The following is a 16,351-nucleotide window of genomic DNA, read 5'->3' as shown; positions in this document are numbered from 1 at the left end:
AGTACTGCCTCATAGATTTGGGCTGGGGCCACTACTTCAACTGCACCACAGACCGTCGGACACTCAGACATTCGGATTTCTCAAAACTCAGACTTTCTGCAGTTCTCAGCCTTCCAAAATATGGATGAAAAAATGAATTGGTTAACTATGTATGATATGCTTTGAGATGCCATAACTATCCACTGAACCTCTGTGCCCTACTCTGAGTCTGATGTAACAGCAAGCCTGCCAACAGGGCATTCAGCAACCATACAAAACAGACGGAAATACTCACTTCTTCAGAAGACTTAGAATACCTGATTGTATTTCTTCTTGTCGCATTATGGAGGAGCGCTGGAAAGTGAACAGTTCCGTTTGTAGTTCAAAGGACTTCTGTAGGGTCGTTTCAACACGCTGGAGTGTGCCCTCCACATGTTCCATCGTGGATTTGAGATTTTCCAGGGTAGTGGTCATCTCACTCAATCGGTGTGAGAGATCGGCGGTAGTTCTTGCGTTGGCCTCTTCCTGCTGAGAGAAGTGATCTCGCAGGAAGTGTTTCAACGAAGACTCTATATGTGTCATCAAGAAAATCCTGAATGTTATGATTAGAGCTGAAACATACCAGAATCAGATAGAACTGGAGATGGGGGCTGTTCTGCCCGAGATGATGACTGTGCTGCAGAGCCATAGAGATATTCGGTAGTTGCCATTCGGGATAATGGGACATCTGCAGGTGCTGCAGGTGCTGGATGGGTCGATAGTGGCTCAGTCGATGTAAGAGAAACACCAGACAGTGAAGGCATGCTGGAAGTGATAACGATGATGATCAGTGTGGGAAGTGGGCCTTTACATAGGCCGAAAAGAAAGACCTCCTATCACAGCTGATGAAAGCATCACGAGTGCAGGCCAAACAAACCCGAATCGGGGTCGCAAGGGGTGACCGGTACCTGAGATCTCGGTATTTTTTGATGACGTTCGATCACCTCGTCTGAAAAAAAAGAGGCCGGATATCATTTTCGGCCAAGTTGCTCCCAAGCACTCCCAAGTGACGCCGATTCAACTGCGCTCGCTCAATTATTATTATGTTTGGCTACTACATACATGTAGACTACAGTATCTACAGAAGTGGCCTTTCTTGACGTAGTCAGATCCAAATAATGAGACCAATGTGGGGGTTTGGGAGAAAAAACGCACCCAGTGCAACGACGCGTCTTAGAACCCAGTTGCTCTCGTTGAAGTGAGGGACGTTCTGTCTTTGTTACCCTTCTCGTCCTTGATCCCCTGAATCTGCAAAGGAAAAAGCAAGTTTTATCTGATCCTGGGTTAGTACTATGACGTTTGAGAATCAATGACGACCGCACTCACAGCAGCAGTGCACGGCGCCAACCCCCCAGCTAGGCACAACTAAAACGGCAGTCGCCACCCCCGTTTGGATGCGAATGGGTTCGGATTATGGGCACGGCGAAGACGTTGGTGGAATTCTTTGTACGAGCGCGGCGAAGGCAGTGCAGATGTACTCGAGTGCCTGGGTAGGGTAAAGTAGTGAGTCATTCCTGTTGAGACATAGATAAGCCGTGTTTCGTTGTAATGATACTCGACAAATGCTTGCTTTTTGACCCCCAGTGCATTTCATGTAGATCGGACAACCGGTGCAGCAAAAATAATTGTTGATCAAGCGTCAAATAAACGAGACAACTTATGATCGGCGGAAGGTTCGGGAGAAGCTCGGGACAGCTTTAAGAATTGTGAGCGATTCAACAGTAATTGAATGCCTTCCCATATTAAGAATTTGAAGACGTCGGTTTTTATCATCGATGGTCGTGACGACTGCCAGCGAGGATTTGGGTTTTCAAATCCTAAGCGACGGGGTCATTGAATGCAGTCTTTCAGAATTTAGACGGGGATTGTACCGGTACTTAGACACCAACGCAAGGACAGCTTGAGGCGCGATGCGAAGACGCCGGCGGGCCATCAGTGAGCGCCTACATTCAACAGCAGTCGGAGTTTTTATTTTCTTGCCTAATTGTGAATTTTCGATGAACGTTTGTTCATTCATGATGTAGATTCAAAAAGCGTCGATTGGGGACAGAAGGACACGAAAGACTATTCCCTCAGATCTAGACATCTGTTGATTAAAAGTATAGCCAAATTAGCGTTTTGGTTGTCGATAAAAAGAAGTATGTCCCGTCACACCCAAATCCATCCGGAATAGCCTGGCAGCATCGCCAGCATTGGTCGGGAGTATTAACGTTGAAACGCGTCGCAGTGTATCCCTGGATGCAGAACGGGATTGGTGAGTCGCAGGCATTTCTGCAGACTTCCTTGATGGCTGTTGCAGGAGCCGCGGTGTAAAGGGTGGCGATGAGACAGATAGCGATTGAAAAGAGTTTCGTGGTTGTGTTTTACTTGTTTAAGTCTGGCCATGAGTGGAGAATCAAAGGTGGGATGTCAAGGGACGTACTGAGGGATAGTATATGTTAGAGAAGAGTACCGTGGCAGAAGATTGAAGGGGGTTTTATACCGATCTTATCCGGGGCTGTCGGGCGATAAAAATCTGGGATCGATGTTTATCTTTCCAAAGAATGAACACATTACAGGAAAAATACTTACCTGCTCATTTTCGACAAGTGTACGTGGGAGCCACCAAGCAAACACCAAGTTGTTTATCATCAGTTTATGTTGGGCGGGCGGGTAGATGTTTGGAATGCTACCCACCGCATGTTAATTCAAGCTGACTCGGAAGAGTTCCAGTTCTGTATCCTCTGAGCTGTCATCCCTTGTGTCAATTCCACCTCCAGGAAGGCACCAGAAGCGAGAAGAACCTTGCGTTTAAGGAGGGATGAGGCATTGCGTACCAAAAGCCGGAACATGTCACGTGAGTTATATGCTCGGACCGAGAAGCGGGTTCATCCCGTTTGAGTGTGTGCGTTTCTTTTTTCCTCCCGCTCGTTCGCTTTTTATTCTTTCTTTTAGGTTCTGGGGTTGGGGCTCGAGTTGGGTTTCTGCCACCGCCATTCGAATCGGAGGACGGATGGCGATACAGAAGACAACTTTTTAAACCATTATCGATTATCATCGGCATCATCATCATCCGTTGCACCCCGCACACACCCAACCTTGCTCGGACCTTGCTTCTGACTTTGTTCGATACTACATGGGATGCTCGTCGCTTTTCCAGCACCCGTTCTTTCTGTCACGGCGGACGCTGTTAGGGAGCTTGAAGGGGGCGAGGCTTTGGCTGGCTTGTGGACGCGTGAGTTGCCCTTTAGTCTTCTTCTTTTCTCCTTCCCTCTTTTTTCTTCCTCTCTTCCTCTTTTCTTATCTCTCCTCCTCTTTCCTCTCCAATCTCTACTTCAAATTATTAACATACCTCACAGTATTTACGAAATGCAAAGAATCACTCAAAGACGGGCGTCGACTCGAGAACATGTCTTGTAGGCTTTGGTATCGCGAACTGATGTTGGCCGGTCCACCATCAGAGAAGAAGAAGCACCCAGTCGAGAGAGATGGAGATGTAGATCATCGTCCGCTTACCCCGACTTTGGATGTGGATGAGAGGGCTTGTAAGTGACCTTCTTTTCGTGCTCCCTTCCCTTCCCTTCTTTACACATAATAAACGATGCTGACTTGATATCTCATTTCTCAGCCCTGCCACATATACCCATCCCACCGACCCGCAAGCCGTCTTCAATACGGAGATCCGGCTCCGTTATCCGATGAGCGTTGGGAAGATTATATGCGATATGTTACCCCCACCATACAACCCGAGCGGCATTGCGACGATTTCGATATCACCCGCTACTAACACCGCAGTACTGGACGAACCCTGCTCAGTCAGGTACAATCTATCCATTTTGCCCCTCCTTCCTCTGTCAGAACCCACTACGACAAGGGAGGCCGTCATTTCTGCAGCAGAGTCGTTACCTACGCCTGCTGTGGCGGATGTTGCGGGTGGTTATGTGTCTTCTGGGGCGGTTGCAGAGTCTGGAGGCTCCATTCCCTCGACAGCAACAGCACAGGGCCCTCCATCTCCGCCTTCATCCACCACCTCTCCCATGCCTTCGTCAACACCCGCCATCCCCTCACTCCCTCAATTCCACCACTATCAATGTCAACCCAAATATCGATACAAACCACAACCCCATGCGCACCATCACCACCACGCCTGCTCCTGTGCTTTTAAGTGCGGGGGAGAGGGCTCATGGGCAGTGTCTTACTTTGCCTGGACGAGCTGGGACGCTCTCAGCTGTGAGGGCGTCGGGTGGTGAGGGTCGAACGTCAGCAGGTGAGATTTGCATGGAGGCTCGAACGAACGTGGATGAACCCAAAGACGATGTGGAGGCTCGTATTCGCAAAGGCGAGGACGCGGTCGAACCGCATGACAAAGACGCAGACTCCAACAGCAAACCGTATCACCGCCATCAGAAGTGCAACTTGACCTCTTCGACGAGCTCACGCGCTTCTTCCGCCATGTCTGGTAGGCTTACAACCTTGGACGATAATGTCATTCCACCTTGGCTCAACGCATGTGGTCAACTTCGTCGCCAAGTGTCTGATAGATGTCCGTACCCTGAGGAACAGCCCCCAACACCCACACCTATCCCCGTTGGACACCCGTACAACCTCCCTCCCCCCGCTGCGCCTTCCACGCCGCGTATGACCCGCCGTCAGATGCTCCAGACAGAGATGTCGGAGAGTTTGAGGCGGAATTTGTTGTGGGAACGACAAGTGAGCAAGGTCAACCCTGTGGGGTATCGTGCAAGTACAAATGGGGGTAGCAGGGGTAATGTGCTGGGGGGGTTGAAGCCGTTGATGACTACGCCTAGTATGGTTCAGCTTCGAGCTAAAGGGGAGGCTGCTGGGAATGGGAATGGGGCGGCTGGTCCGTCTAATGCGGATCAAACACAGCCTCCTGATAGGGAGAGAAGGGGGAGTGGGGGGGAGGCGGAGGAGAGGGAGGAGAGGAGGGGGTTGGCTATGGGGAGGAATAAGAGTTGGGCGGACGGTTGTCGCTTTAGGGGGTGGTAATCTGTGAAGACGCGCTCGCCCGTGAACTCGAACTCACTCTTTCTGTTTTGAATTTATTCCCTTTTTTTCTTTCTTTTGGGTTTCATCCATCGATTCTTCTTCTCATCGACAACAACAACCCCAACCCTACGAAACCAACTAATTACCGCCCGTCCATCCTCCATCCTTGGACCCTACTTTATCATTCTTCACCTGTACATGCTCACTGACACATTTCTATTTACATAATTTCACCCATTCTTGTCGGGCTGTCACACCATCCATCGATATCATCAGCCTACCTACTATCCCCCTTTAACAACTCTCTCTTTTTTCTGTCTTTCATCTTGCACACTTGTCCGTACTCATCGCTTTTCGTCGTCTCTACAACTCACTATCCTGTCGCTTCTGTTGTACCACCATCCGCTTGTGCATACTTTTCTCGAGCACCCCTTCCGTCCGCTTTCGATACCATACGCACTCCTAACCTCATCACATTGCATCTCGACTACTTGTTTGTCGATAGTGTACATAATTATCCATGAATTTCTTGTGCTAGGGAGCTGAGCTGTTGTTTGGAGATTTTCGTGACCTGTACCATGTACGTCGTTTGGTCTTTTTCGTCCGCATTTATCGTTGCCCTTTGCACTATTTAGGAAACATGTGCCTCTAAGCTAAAGCTCGGGAGCCAGCGACCTGTATGTCGCTCACTCTTTTCCGTTGGCACTTTCAGGTCCTCCCGGAACTTCCACATCCCGCACATATGGCGTTTTCAAGTGACAGAACTCCTGGACTCGGCAACGATTCCTCCTTCAGTCTGCGATTCACCCTATAGCTGTAGCAACTATCGCGGTCTTTACGCTATCTTTTGCTTCAGGCTCCGCACTACATGCGCAATCCTTTGTCACCCGGCTGGATTTCCATCGCCTTGTGTAAATACTCTCTATCATCGAAGGGGTATGTGGGAATCGAGAGCTCGTGAAAACTTGAAGAATACCCGAAAATATCTCAGACAAAGGCATCGATTTACCGTCAGATGCTCATAATTTTACAGTACAGCCATCTGATAACTAGGAGATGTCGAGAGAGCAACGTATATGCGGAACTTATGCCATGCACGGCCTTGATAAGGGGTATCAACTTCAAACCCAGGGGTACGTTCCGTTCAAATATCCCAATGCTCACACATCAATTTACACACTCAGGTATCATCCTTTCCGGTTCCCCATACTCCGTATACGACAAAGATGCGCCGCATGCTGATCCTACCGTCTTTGAGCTTGGAATACCCATCCTCGGCCTTTGCTATGGACTTCAAGCAGGTTTCAGGCCATAGCCGTATTCGCGGTTGGACTGACATCGCCAGGAAATCGCCTGGAACCTAGGTGGGGAGGTAACGAAGTGTGACCACCGCGAATATGGCTTTGCGGAGATACAGATCAATAAGACCGGAGGAGAAGAGTCTGTAGAAGCCTTGTTTGAGGGACTAGGCGAGGAAATGCAGGTGAGCCCAGCCCTCGTTGTGACACTCGGTCTGAAATTTATGTGGCGAGTTTTAGGTATGGGTGTCTTATGGAAACCAGCTTTCTCAACCTCCTCTGGACTTCCATGCTATCGGCCGCACGAGAATGGCAATGGCTTTGGATCCCAAGCAGAAACAGAAAATCATTGGTAGTACTTTCACCAATGTTTTTGAAGAGGAGGCTGCGAAAATCGAGGCCGCTGCCGATGGGGAGGAAAAGGCCGGCGCGGCAGCCAAAGTCCGTGTCGAATGGCTCCTCCAGGGCACCCTTTATCCTGACGTCATAGAGAGCATCAGCTTCAAGGGACTCAGCGCGACTATCAAAACCCATCACAACGTCGGCGGTCTCCTCAAGGACATGAAACTCAAAGCTATCGAGCCATTGGGAGAGCTGTTCGAGGGTATGTCCGATAAAACTTTATCCTCCGCCACCTACTCAAGCTGTCGGGTCATTCTCACTCAATCGGAATAGATGAGGTCCGGGCCCTGGGGCATCTTTTGTCAATTCCTGCTCCACTCGTGCAGCGGCATCTGTTCCCTGGGCTGGGACTGGCCATTCGCATCTTATGTCCCGTTACGCGCGATCAAGTAAAGATTTTGCAACTTGCGGACAGCATCTATCTCGAGGAAATCAGGAAAGCAGATTTGTACAGCCAGATTTCTTAGGCTTTTGCTGTATTGTTGCCTGTAAAGGCTGCAGGCGTCATGGGCGACCAAAGGGCTTATGAACAGGTGCATTTTCTGTGCCTCATTCCCACATGGCGGTTTCTCTTCACAGGGGCGCTGATTTTTTATGACGTCCGCGCTTTAGGTTATTGAGCGCGGTCCAATCCGAGGATCTCATGACAGCGGATTGGTGCGTATTATTCTCTTTTGTTATTGGGGAGCGCCGCTCACTTTTTTACTTGTTATTACCCTTGGATGCAGGTTTGTTTTCCCTGCTGATGTTCCCCGAAGAATCTCATCGCGGATTACCAATGAGGTTGCCGGAATCAACCTTGTTACTCGTGATATCTCTTCCAAGCCACCTGCTGTAAGTCAACTGATATATTGGGTATGTTTGATGTAATGCTAAGCACGTTCTTTATTTCAATAGGCTGTGGAATGGCATAGAATATCGTCTATCAGATAATGCAGAAGTCAACTGGGGTATGATAGCTCGAAGCGTTGTGGTATGTTGCGTCGTCAATGTTATTTGTAAGAGTGGCGGAAAAGCGGAATGGAATACTCCGATAAAACCACACCACAGCGGTACACACATTGCTGCTGTCTTTGGAGGCTTAAGCTGAAGATATCTCTCGCAGAATTTCAACCCGAAATTGGTCAACGTATGTTTTAGCCTGAGCTCTGAAAACACACAAATATCTACTACTTAAGGGAAGGCGTCAAATTGGATGGCCTTGGGAAACTATTTACGGAATAATGTTGCACTCGTCCGCGACATCAGACGCCATTGCCTCCGTGGCTATCGAATGTTCGCTGATAAGGTGTACGAAGATGTCGTGAAGGCCCCTCCGGTGCCGCCAAACTCGTCTCAAGATGAATGAGTTGGCGCCTGCTCAAGTGTCGATGCGGTGGTGGCGCCGCGGAGAGGCTGAATGGCCGGTTCCGCATCGGTACCAGCGGAGGGGTGTTTGGAAACCTCGTGTTTCGATGGACGGGGAGAAGATCTCTGCTTGGAAGTATCCGGCTGGTACCTGGAAATTATTGTGGGGTGCGAAAGTTTGAATCACAACCGCTGTGGAGCGCATGAATAGTTGAATCTGACAGTGGAGTTGGGATATAATTTGACATACCTAGCGTATTAGGAGCGTAGGTATGGCGCATAGATGGCGAAAACCTCAGATGGGATATCAGATTTTGGCGTTGACTGCTTTCATCGGGTACAGAGTCTCTTTCTGACTGGTGAGGTGACACATGCATTCCGAGAATCAGGTATCTGAGAAGTTTGGATCCTGCAGTACTGATGACCGTGTGAAAGATACAAATTTAGTTGAACGCCCACCGTATTGAACGCCTAAGTATATGTCCTGTACAGCGAAAGGCTGACGCCGGATATCAGAGTTGCAATTTGGGTTGGAGAGGTTGTTCCTGAATTCTAGTGTTGAGCGCTTTCCTTTGCGCATGGTGTCGAGGCCTTCTCCTCAGCATGACAAATGCAATGTATAACCTTTGGTTTGCATGTTCGAGCAATTTGGATATAGCATGACAAGGGCGCACCGCACAACAGCCGTCTTCGGGGTGTCATAAGTAGAAGTATCAGAAATAAAAGGTAATTTCCCTTCTCCGTGCACTAGCTTTCGCAAACTTCACACATCTACGCTGCATTGGTTTAAGAGATTGCCTAGAAGGCCTGGAATTAGATCTATACAGAAGCGAATTGATAAAATGAACGCCAACTCATCTTTATACACGCAAATTTATCAATTTCTGCATGGGGAAAGTCTGGCGCCAGACATCAGCACCGTGATTAGGTGGAAAGATTGTTCCAGGATGCTGGTGTCGAGTATTTTTTCGGGGACGGAAGGCGGGTCGAGACCTCGTCTTGATAAACCAGAAGTGATCAGGTGTCCGAGAGGCATGGACGCGGCGGCATATTAATTGTAGCGGTTTTGCATGATTCTGAAAGGCGGGAATACTTTCTCCTTGTAAAGCAGATGTGACATCTGAGGTGCGAGAGATACAAACCAACTTGCCTCGTCGTTCAACAGGAGGCTAAATGAGCTCTGCGTAGGCAAAATCGCGACTTCAAGTTGCCCAGAAAATGTGTTTTCTTTTGTTAAAGGAAGGACCAGATGTCTGAGCGGTGGCCTGTAGGCATCACACCAGTAGGAATAGGCGTACGCCTATAGGAGCTCTCCTTCAAGTGTGAGGATGACGTGCCAGAGGTGATTTGGAAGGTGGTCGCTTCGCTGGCCTAAACCTAAGCCACAGGCTGATGGCGGGGCTCCAAAGGTCAAAAGCGAAATCCAGCCAGGCCAAAGTCGGTTTCTCAGCCTGAACGGGAATCGTTCATTTTACAAAGCGTTGAATGGGGGGTATACTTCGTAGTTCTGTTGAGAAACTTGTTCAACTAAGGTGTCTACTGGTTTCGGAGCTGATACCCCAAAAACTAACGCCAACTTCTCACCGAAAACTATCGCGAGACACCGCGACGGATTGAAGGCTCGATGCAGAGGCACTCTGGGGCCGTCAACCGGCCGTCGAGGGGTATAGAGTTGGCAAAGATTTTCCAATGCGTCGTAAGGGGGGAAATGCTGTGCTCAATGTTATTGTTAGTACCTTCCGAGTGAAGGCACGTGACCGTTCTTGAGTTTGTAATAGCGTGATTTTTCCCACCATGGTTGAACAACAATGCTCTTCCCTCAGGCCTCAGTAGCCAGGCTTTGGCGTGGCTCGCCGAGCGGAGATCTGCTGAGCGACCCGGCTGACGCCTGCCCTCTGAGAGCTCTGACCTGAGCTCACCTGGCGCCCTAAAGTAGCGCAGTCGAGGGGCAGGGCACTGTCCAGAGACCGCTAGGTGGCCGTCCTGTTTGATGAACTCCTACGGGTGAGTTTGCCGCATCGAAGCTTTCCCTGCATTCTTACCAACCGCCAGTAGCTTACACGACCCGGTCTCTCAACCCTCCACCAAGCAAAAGCATGCAGCAGCTCCTCCCTTTGGCCTCACGCGGGCCTGTCGCCTTCTGGGCAGCGGTCAGTCGAGCTGTAAGTGATCGGCCAGAACTCTTGTCGCTGTATCGCGCTGACAGCGCCCCCTTTACCTGTTAGCTCTGCAATCTGCTCCTTCAAGACTTGGGGGTGCCGCGCTACACCGAAGGCGATACTTCCCTGCGCAAGACCTTCGACTCCCTCGCTCAGATGCAGTATGGCGACAGGCGCAAGTTGCCCCCCGCCATTTGCCATTGAACGATTGCTGTTTCCGGTAACGATCGCCCAACCCTGCGCATTGTCCTCGATATTCTGGGAGCTGATCCGAATTTGGATCCCGAGCCTCTCAGTTTCACGTCCCTCGGTGAAGGAGTCAAGCAGCACAACACGGGCAAGGTCTACTCCGGCTTGTATGAGTGCGCAGGCCATGTCGCGCCGTACTTGGTCATTGCGAAGGTTGGCAAGTCGGCGGAGCGCAGCCGTCCTGGCAGTCGTGGTAAACGAGACTCCCAGATGCTTCGAATGCATTCCTTGAACAAGGTTCGTGGTTTCTTTCACGCTACATTCTTTCGCTGACGCCGAATCAACAGGTCCATTTCAACTCTCTGGTGAATCCGCTCGAGCTCGAAATGTAACACCAGATCAAGAACTTCATCGGCGTCAGCCCGTCTTTCTATGAATACTCGTTCATGGCGGACGCTGATGCGACTGTGGACCCGTTCTCTGTCAATCGCCACATCTCTGCGTATGTCCGTTTCCTTTGTCGATATCTTCGTCGGCTTAAGCTACCGCAGTGGGATGATTCGTGACAAGAAGCTGCTCGGTGTTTGCGGCGAAACTGACCTGGCCGACGCAAAGCAATCTCTCGTTGCGATGATGCAGGTAAGTTTGAAGCTTCTAGTTGATCATCTAGCCCCCTTACAGCCTCTTTAAAAGTATATGAGTGTTTTATCTCCCATCACATGGCAAAGGCTTTCGAGAGTCTTTTCGGATCCGTCACCTGTTTGCCCGGTTGCTTCACCCTTTACCGCATCAGAACGTCCGACACCCACAGGCCGCTACTCATCTCCAACCAACTTATCCGCGACTACTCGGAGAATAGTGTCGACACACTGCATATGAAGAACCTCCTGCATCTTGGCGAACATCGATACCTCACCACGTTGCTCTTCAAGCACTTCCCGCTCTTCAAAACCCAGTTTATCCGGGATGCCCATGCGTACACCGTGGCTCCTGATGACTGGAGGGTTTTGCTGTCTCAACGCCGCCGCTGGATCAGCTCGACCGCTCACAGCCTCAGGGAACTCATCTTCTTGGAGCAGCTTTGTGGTTTCTGCTGCTTCTCGATGCGTTTCATTGCTATGATTGATTTGGTTTCGACGCCCATGCAGCCTGTCGCTGTTGCATATGTAAGTTTTGCCCTTTCATTTGACCAGGCATCTAATTACCTCCCAAGATCGCGTACTTGATCGGACTGGTGGCCGGTGGGGGCAAATCCATCCCCGCTCTATCGCTCATCATGGTCGCCGCGATATACGGCATTCAAGCCCTGGCTTTCGCCATGCGACAGAAGCGGGACATGATTGGATGGATGTTGTTCTACACGCCTGCCATTCCCGCCCTCTCCTCCTTCTTGCCTCTATACTCGCTCTGGAGGGTGGACGATTTCTCTTGGGGTCAAACACGCGCTGTCCTTGGTGAATCTGGCAAGAAGACGACCGCTCACGTAGGCTTTCATCTCTCTTTTTGAGAGTACACGACGCTAACTCCGTTATCAACTAGGACGAAGGGAAGTTCGATCCTCAGTCTATTCCTGTCAAACTGCGGAATGACTGCGTGAGTTTTGGCTGCAACCTTCTTTCTTTGTTCGCTAACATCCTTCATCAGGAGAATGAATCCTGGGACAAGGAATCGAATCGCAGTATCGGATCCTGGGTCCCTCAAGCCAAACCAAAGGAAGCTTACGCAGATTCGCGCACTGCTTCGTTATACGGCCGAGAAACCTACTACGAGCCTCAAAGACGCAGCTTCCAGCCCCATCCCAGCTCGGCATGTGCCCACCTCCAGGATACCAGTCAGGTCGCAATACCCCGCAGTCCCAGTTCCGACCAATGGGCGACATCGGGCACTTCCACCAGCCTGCCCCGCCACGCCCTGCCACCAACTGCTTCGATATGCCAATACCCACGACACACACCCCAGATATCTGTTACCCAACCTGGGCGGTGGTGGTGCGCCTGCTGCCGGTGGCGCACCAAGTGACTTCGAGCTCGAGCGGTCCGTCCAAGAGATCATGCGATCTGCGGACCTCAATTCCGTGACGAAGCGCGAGATGCGGCGCCAGCTTGAGGAACAGTTCGACATGGACCTGACTTCTCGCAAGTCGACTACCAACGCCGCGATCAATAGGATTTTGCTCAGTCAGGCACGATTGAGCGAATGTGCGTTGGGAGTCAGTGACCTCTGGATGCTCTGCCTTCTATTTTGCTCATGCTTGGTGCCCAGTGTTACCCCCTCTGTGTCTTTTCCTCAACTGACTCTCCTCATTGGTATTTTGAGCCCTCGCGAACCGTTTCTTTATTCATAGCTTACCCTCCATCGGACCTGACAACTGGTATCATCTCACGCAGTGGGATCTCACCCCCCTTCCCCCTCTCTGTCATCCAGTCATTCGCATCAGGACTTCGCACACTCTTTTCCCTTACATCTCTCGTCCCTCTGACACCAAAACGTCGTGATAAATAGTTTCATGTTAAGACTATAGCTATAGAAGCAAGCATATGTGGTCCGCTACCGCCTGTCGCATCATGACCCCGTAACCCCATCGTCGACTAATCAAATGGAAAGGGCCTCACACCCGGCACCCCCGCCTCACCCAACTTCAACCCATGCTTCTTCTCCGCCTCCGACCTAGCCACAGCAAATACAGACCGGGGATCCCGCAGCAGTCGCCCCAGCCAACGTCCTTCTGGCCAGCCCCTCCAAGGTCATCATGCGCGTGCACGTGGTCCCCATGCACTGTCTGTGATATCACGGGTTTCGAGGGCGTGGAAAGCGTGGATGGAAGAGATGTAGCAGGCGGAGGCGGTAGAGGCCCGCCGTAAGGGGAGCTTGTTGAGAACTTCGGCAAGGTACATTTTGAGCATGCCTCAGTTGATGTTTTTACCTGCGAAATGAAGGAGAAATGACCAGGAGGGAAAGGAGGAAGGAGGCGCATGGCTGATATGTCGTTGAGCATGGGGGAATGCCATCGGAGGGAGGCTGTCTTTATCTGTGTGAGTGAGAGTGTGTCGATGTCAACAGCGCTCAATGAAGAGGGGGGAAAGACGCGCCGAGTTAATGAAAGCGATACAAGTGAAATACATGTAGTCTTTTAAGTATTCCACCACCATCTCGGGGTAGTGTATCGCCTTGGGACGGGTGTACTTATGCCCTGATGTGCCACGGATCGGCATTGGGGTTGGGGAAGAGGCGATGGCGTTGCCCAGCTCGTAGTTGAGCGGAACCAAAGAGAAACGGGGGAGAGTGGCAGTCGTCCAGCCCCCAGACGCCATGCGAGCCAGCCGGTTCTAGCCAGTAGGTTGATTGGAGTATCCGCATGGTATTTATGTATCTGCCAGCGGGTCAGTCCTGTTCGGACTGAAGTATGAGAAAGGTGAGTCACCTCCAGAATAAACGAATAATGATCGCTCTGTGGTCCGTTTTTCGTAAGACCTGTAGCCATTCTAAACATAAGCTGAGTATATGACGCCTTGAGCGATCACAAAGGGGGAAGAAGTCCGAAACTTACAGCCAGCACAGGAAATTGAGTTCCATCCCACTCCCGAAATCGATACGCATGCGATTGCCCCATGCCTCGCTGAAACAGACCGACAGTTCCTCGATAGCTTCACTCGGCAAACCAGGGAGCGATGTGTGTAACTCCGGTGAAATCTATGAACGATGGTTGGTGAATACTTCAATCCAACTCTAGGATACACAGACGCACCTCAGAGACACAATCATAAAACATCCGAAAAGCCAGATTCCCAAACCTCGACTCGAAGTTCTCCACAGGAGGCGTATCCCTCGCCACCCGCTCAACACTGTCCAAAAGGACGAGACCAGCAGCTGCGCCAGTAGGCAACGAATGGCATCCGTCGGTTAGTCTGAGGCCGACGACGAGGACCCCAATATATGAGACGAGTTCTTGGTGTGTCTTCGAAGTTTGAAAGAATTTGAGTTGTTCCTTCGTTAGAATCGCTTTGCGCAGGACTTGGAATGCCATTTATCAGAAGTTCGAGTTGGTTGAATGCTCAAAACCCCAAAACGTACCCCGCCCACTTGCGCGTTCTTTGGCCGTGCTGCAATTGAGAATGTAAGGTAGTTGGGATCGTCATCTACAAGAGATGGCACACCTCGCCAGCTACAGCCTTCGCACTGTCTGCCACATTTTTCAATTATGCCGCATCCGAAAATAGGTTGAGTGTGACATCTCGGATCCTGTTCAAACATGACCAAATATGTTTTAAAAAATCCGTTGTGCAAAGATCCTCTCCACTTTGCGCCAGCCTGAGCCCCTTCTTGCCACATGATGCAGTAAGCAGAGCCCCCCGCCTCTTCGAACCGCCCAAACGCGGTCACATGTCCGTACAGCCTTCGCTCTCTCGACAAAAGGTATCGCGACTTGGCAGCTAAAGAGAACGTGTGCCTGGTACCAGATCTGTCATTTGACAGTGACATCACCGCATTCGATAGGGACCCAACTGAAAAAGCTATCAGCTGGCTGTGGGTGCCAGTGCAAATCTCTGTGGGTAAAAAAACTCACACTCTAGCCCTACCTTCCAGGCTCCAGCAAGTCCAGGTCGTACCCGAGCCCAATGCAACTGGTTCAAAACGCAAGGCAGACGTCGCTTTAAATCACACCAGTGATGCAGCTCCAGAGGATGGGGAGCTCATACAGGGGGGTTCTGAGAAAAAGCCACGCACTGACCGCAGAGGAGCCTCCTCAAAAAATAACCACAAGCGTGCAGGTAATCCGGCCCGAAAACTTGAAAGGCTCAGTCAAAAGCTCCAAAAAGCCGGTCTGACTGTTTTGAACGGCTCGTATTCAATAGTTGAAGACGGATCTGCTTCCTCAACAGGATGGCAGGGTGCCACACCCACACTAAGTGACTGTGAAAAAATTGAAGCAGCCTACGATAGTGGTGCAATCAAAGATATGGTGGCCAAGTTTTACCCTGTCCGCTATGAGGAGTACGTCTTTTGCAGAGAATTCCTTTGACTTTAATTTAATCCAATGAGGGCTTAAGGTCTCTTCAAAAGCCAACCTTCCTTGCCAACTGCGAGGGCCGGATATTCGCATGCCGCTCCTCAGCACTGCCCTGGCTAAGAGACTCTTGCAATGAACTCAGTGCCGCAATCAAAGACTTGCTCCACCCATTGGCATCAAACGAATCCGTTTGCCGAAAGCACGCTCACAATGCTAGAGGCCCACACATTGCCTGCATCATAGGCCACTATCGGCAGTATTCTAAGGTGGCGGTATAGCAGGTCTGCTCTTTCTGATGTGTCTAAACCGCACCTCCACTAGGAACCTGATCTCACTGGCTTCCACAAGCAGAATATGGACCGCGTAAACAAATTTATTTCACAGCCCATTATCCAGAGAATAATGTGAGGAATTTTGTGCTTTTCCAAGGGCTGAACTGACTCTGCACAGACGATTTGCAGAGCAGTTTGTGATGCTATTCTTCCCTGGCGTCGCAGAAAGATTCCGCCGGTGTGCCGAGTGGCATGAGCAGAGATACCCAAATGCCAAGCCCCTGTTTGGGTGCTTCTGGAACCTCTGCGTGAATGGTATGTTTCCGGGCCAGGACAGGGTACACTGTCGCCCTCATGCAGATAGCAAAAATATTGTTGGTGTCTGCCTTCTCATGGTGTACGTTCTCCCTGGTCTGTTTTCCATCTCTTTCTCCTTTTCCTAACTCTGACCACACCCCACTGCAGGAAGTGGCTTTGACCACACTCGAAAAACCTGGCTGGTTCTCTGGGAGGCTGGAGTTGTCATTGAGCTCCCTCCATGGGTCTTTTTGGCATATCCATCCTCACTCCTGTACCACTTTAATATCGATGTTGACGGTGCTTTTTCATCATGACAGCCTTTGAGTTTCTATCTAATGTGCCTTTCAAGATATTGATTTCGTCTCTGCT

At 50.5% G+C, this 16,351-nt stretch overlaps 7 protein-coding genes across 7 annotated transcripts; 4 read left to right on the top strand and 3 right to left on the bottom strand.

Moving 5' to 3' along the window:
• Positions 1-116: 116 nt before the first annotated feature.
• LACBIDRAFT_294854 (uncharacterized protein) lies at positions 117-782 on the bottom strand (the record flags this gene model as incomplete). The annotated part of the gene is made up of 3 exons (XM_001883822.1): positions 117-225; positions 275-548; positions 602-782. The coding sequence occupies 3 exons, from the start codon at positions 780-782 to the stop codon at positions 198-200; spliced, it is 483 nt and encodes a 160-aa protein (XP_001883857.1). The 3' UTR covers positions 117-197.
• Positions 783-3,138: 2,356 nt separating this feature from the next.
• LACBIDRAFT_303064 (uncharacterized protein) lies at positions 3,139-3,699 on the top strand (the record flags this gene model as incomplete). Its single annotated transcript, XM_001883935.1, has 3 exons — positions 3,139-3,232; positions 3,357-3,542; positions 3,626-3,699. 3 exons carry the CDS (start codon positions 3,139-3,141, stop codon positions 3,697-3,699), a joined length of 354 nt encoding a protein of 117 aa, XP_001883970.1.
• A 222-nt stretch (positions 3,700-3,921) lies between these two features.
• On the top strand, positions 3,922-5,007 carry LACBIDRAFT_303063 (uncharacterized protein; the record flags this gene model as incomplete). The annotated part of the gene is made up of 1 exon (XM_001883934.1): positions 3,922-5,007. The coding sequence occupies one exon, from the start codon at positions 3,922-3,924 to the stop codon at positions 5,005-5,007; it is 1,086 nt and encodes a 361-aa protein (XP_001883969.1).
• A 344-nt stretch (positions 5,008-5,351) lies between these two features.
• LACBIDRAFT_303062 (uncharacterized protein) lies at positions 5,352-5,539 on the bottom strand (the record flags this gene model as incomplete). Its single annotated transcript, XM_001883821.1, has 1 exon — positions 5,352-5,539. The coding sequence occupies exon 1, from the start codon at positions 5,517-5,519 to the stop codon at positions 5,352-5,354; it is 168 nt and encodes a 55-aa protein (XP_001883856.1). The 5' UTR covers positions 5,520-5,539.
• Positions 5,540-12,452: 6,913 nt separating this feature from the next.
• On the top strand, positions 12,453-12,904 carry LACBIDRAFT_303058 (uncharacterized protein; the record flags this gene model as incomplete). The annotated part of the gene is made up of 2 exons (XM_001883933.1): positions 12,453-12,611; positions 12,665-12,904. 2 exons carry the CDS (start codon positions 12,453-12,455, stop codon positions 12,902-12,904), a joined length of 399 nt encoding a protein of 132 aa, XP_001883968.1.
• Positions 12,905-13,260: 356 nt separating this feature from the next.
• Positions 13,261-14,261, bottom strand: LACBIDRAFT_167127 (uncharacterized protein; the record flags this gene model as incomplete). The annotated part of the gene is made up of 7 exons (XM_001883820.1): positions 13,261-13,307; positions 13,349-13,420; positions 13,488-13,592; positions 13,666-13,772; positions 13,824-13,895; positions 13,950-14,092; positions 14,148-14,261. Coding segments are annotated over 7 exons (660 nt in total), but the record flags the coding sequence as incomplete, so codon positions are not given.
• Positions 14,262-14,732: 471 nt separating this feature from the next.
• On the top strand, positions 14,733-16,296 carry LACBIDRAFT_329685 (uncharacterized protein; the record flags this gene model as incomplete). Its single annotated transcript, XM_001883932.1, has 7 exons — positions 14,733-14,737; positions 14,795-15,394; positions 15,553-15,682; positions 15,732-15,814; positions 15,861-15,997; positions 16,043-16,093; positions 16,148-16,296. 7 exons carry the CDS (start codon positions 14,733-14,735, stop codon positions 16,294-16,296), a joined length of 1,155 nt encoding a protein of 384 aa, XP_001883967.1.
• Positions 16,297-16,351: the final 55 nt, after the last annotated feature.

This window comes from Laccaria bicolor, genomic scaffold, assembly GCF_000143565.1.
Source record: "Laccaria bicolor S238N-H82 LACBIscaffold_23 genomic scaffold, whole genome shotgun sequence".
NCBI classification, from domain to species: domain Eukaryota; kingdom Fungi; phylum Basidiomycota; class Agaricomycetes; order Agaricales; family Hydnangiaceae; genus Laccaria; species Laccaria bicolor.
This window is presented reverse-complemented; position numbering and strand designations above follow the sequence as displayed.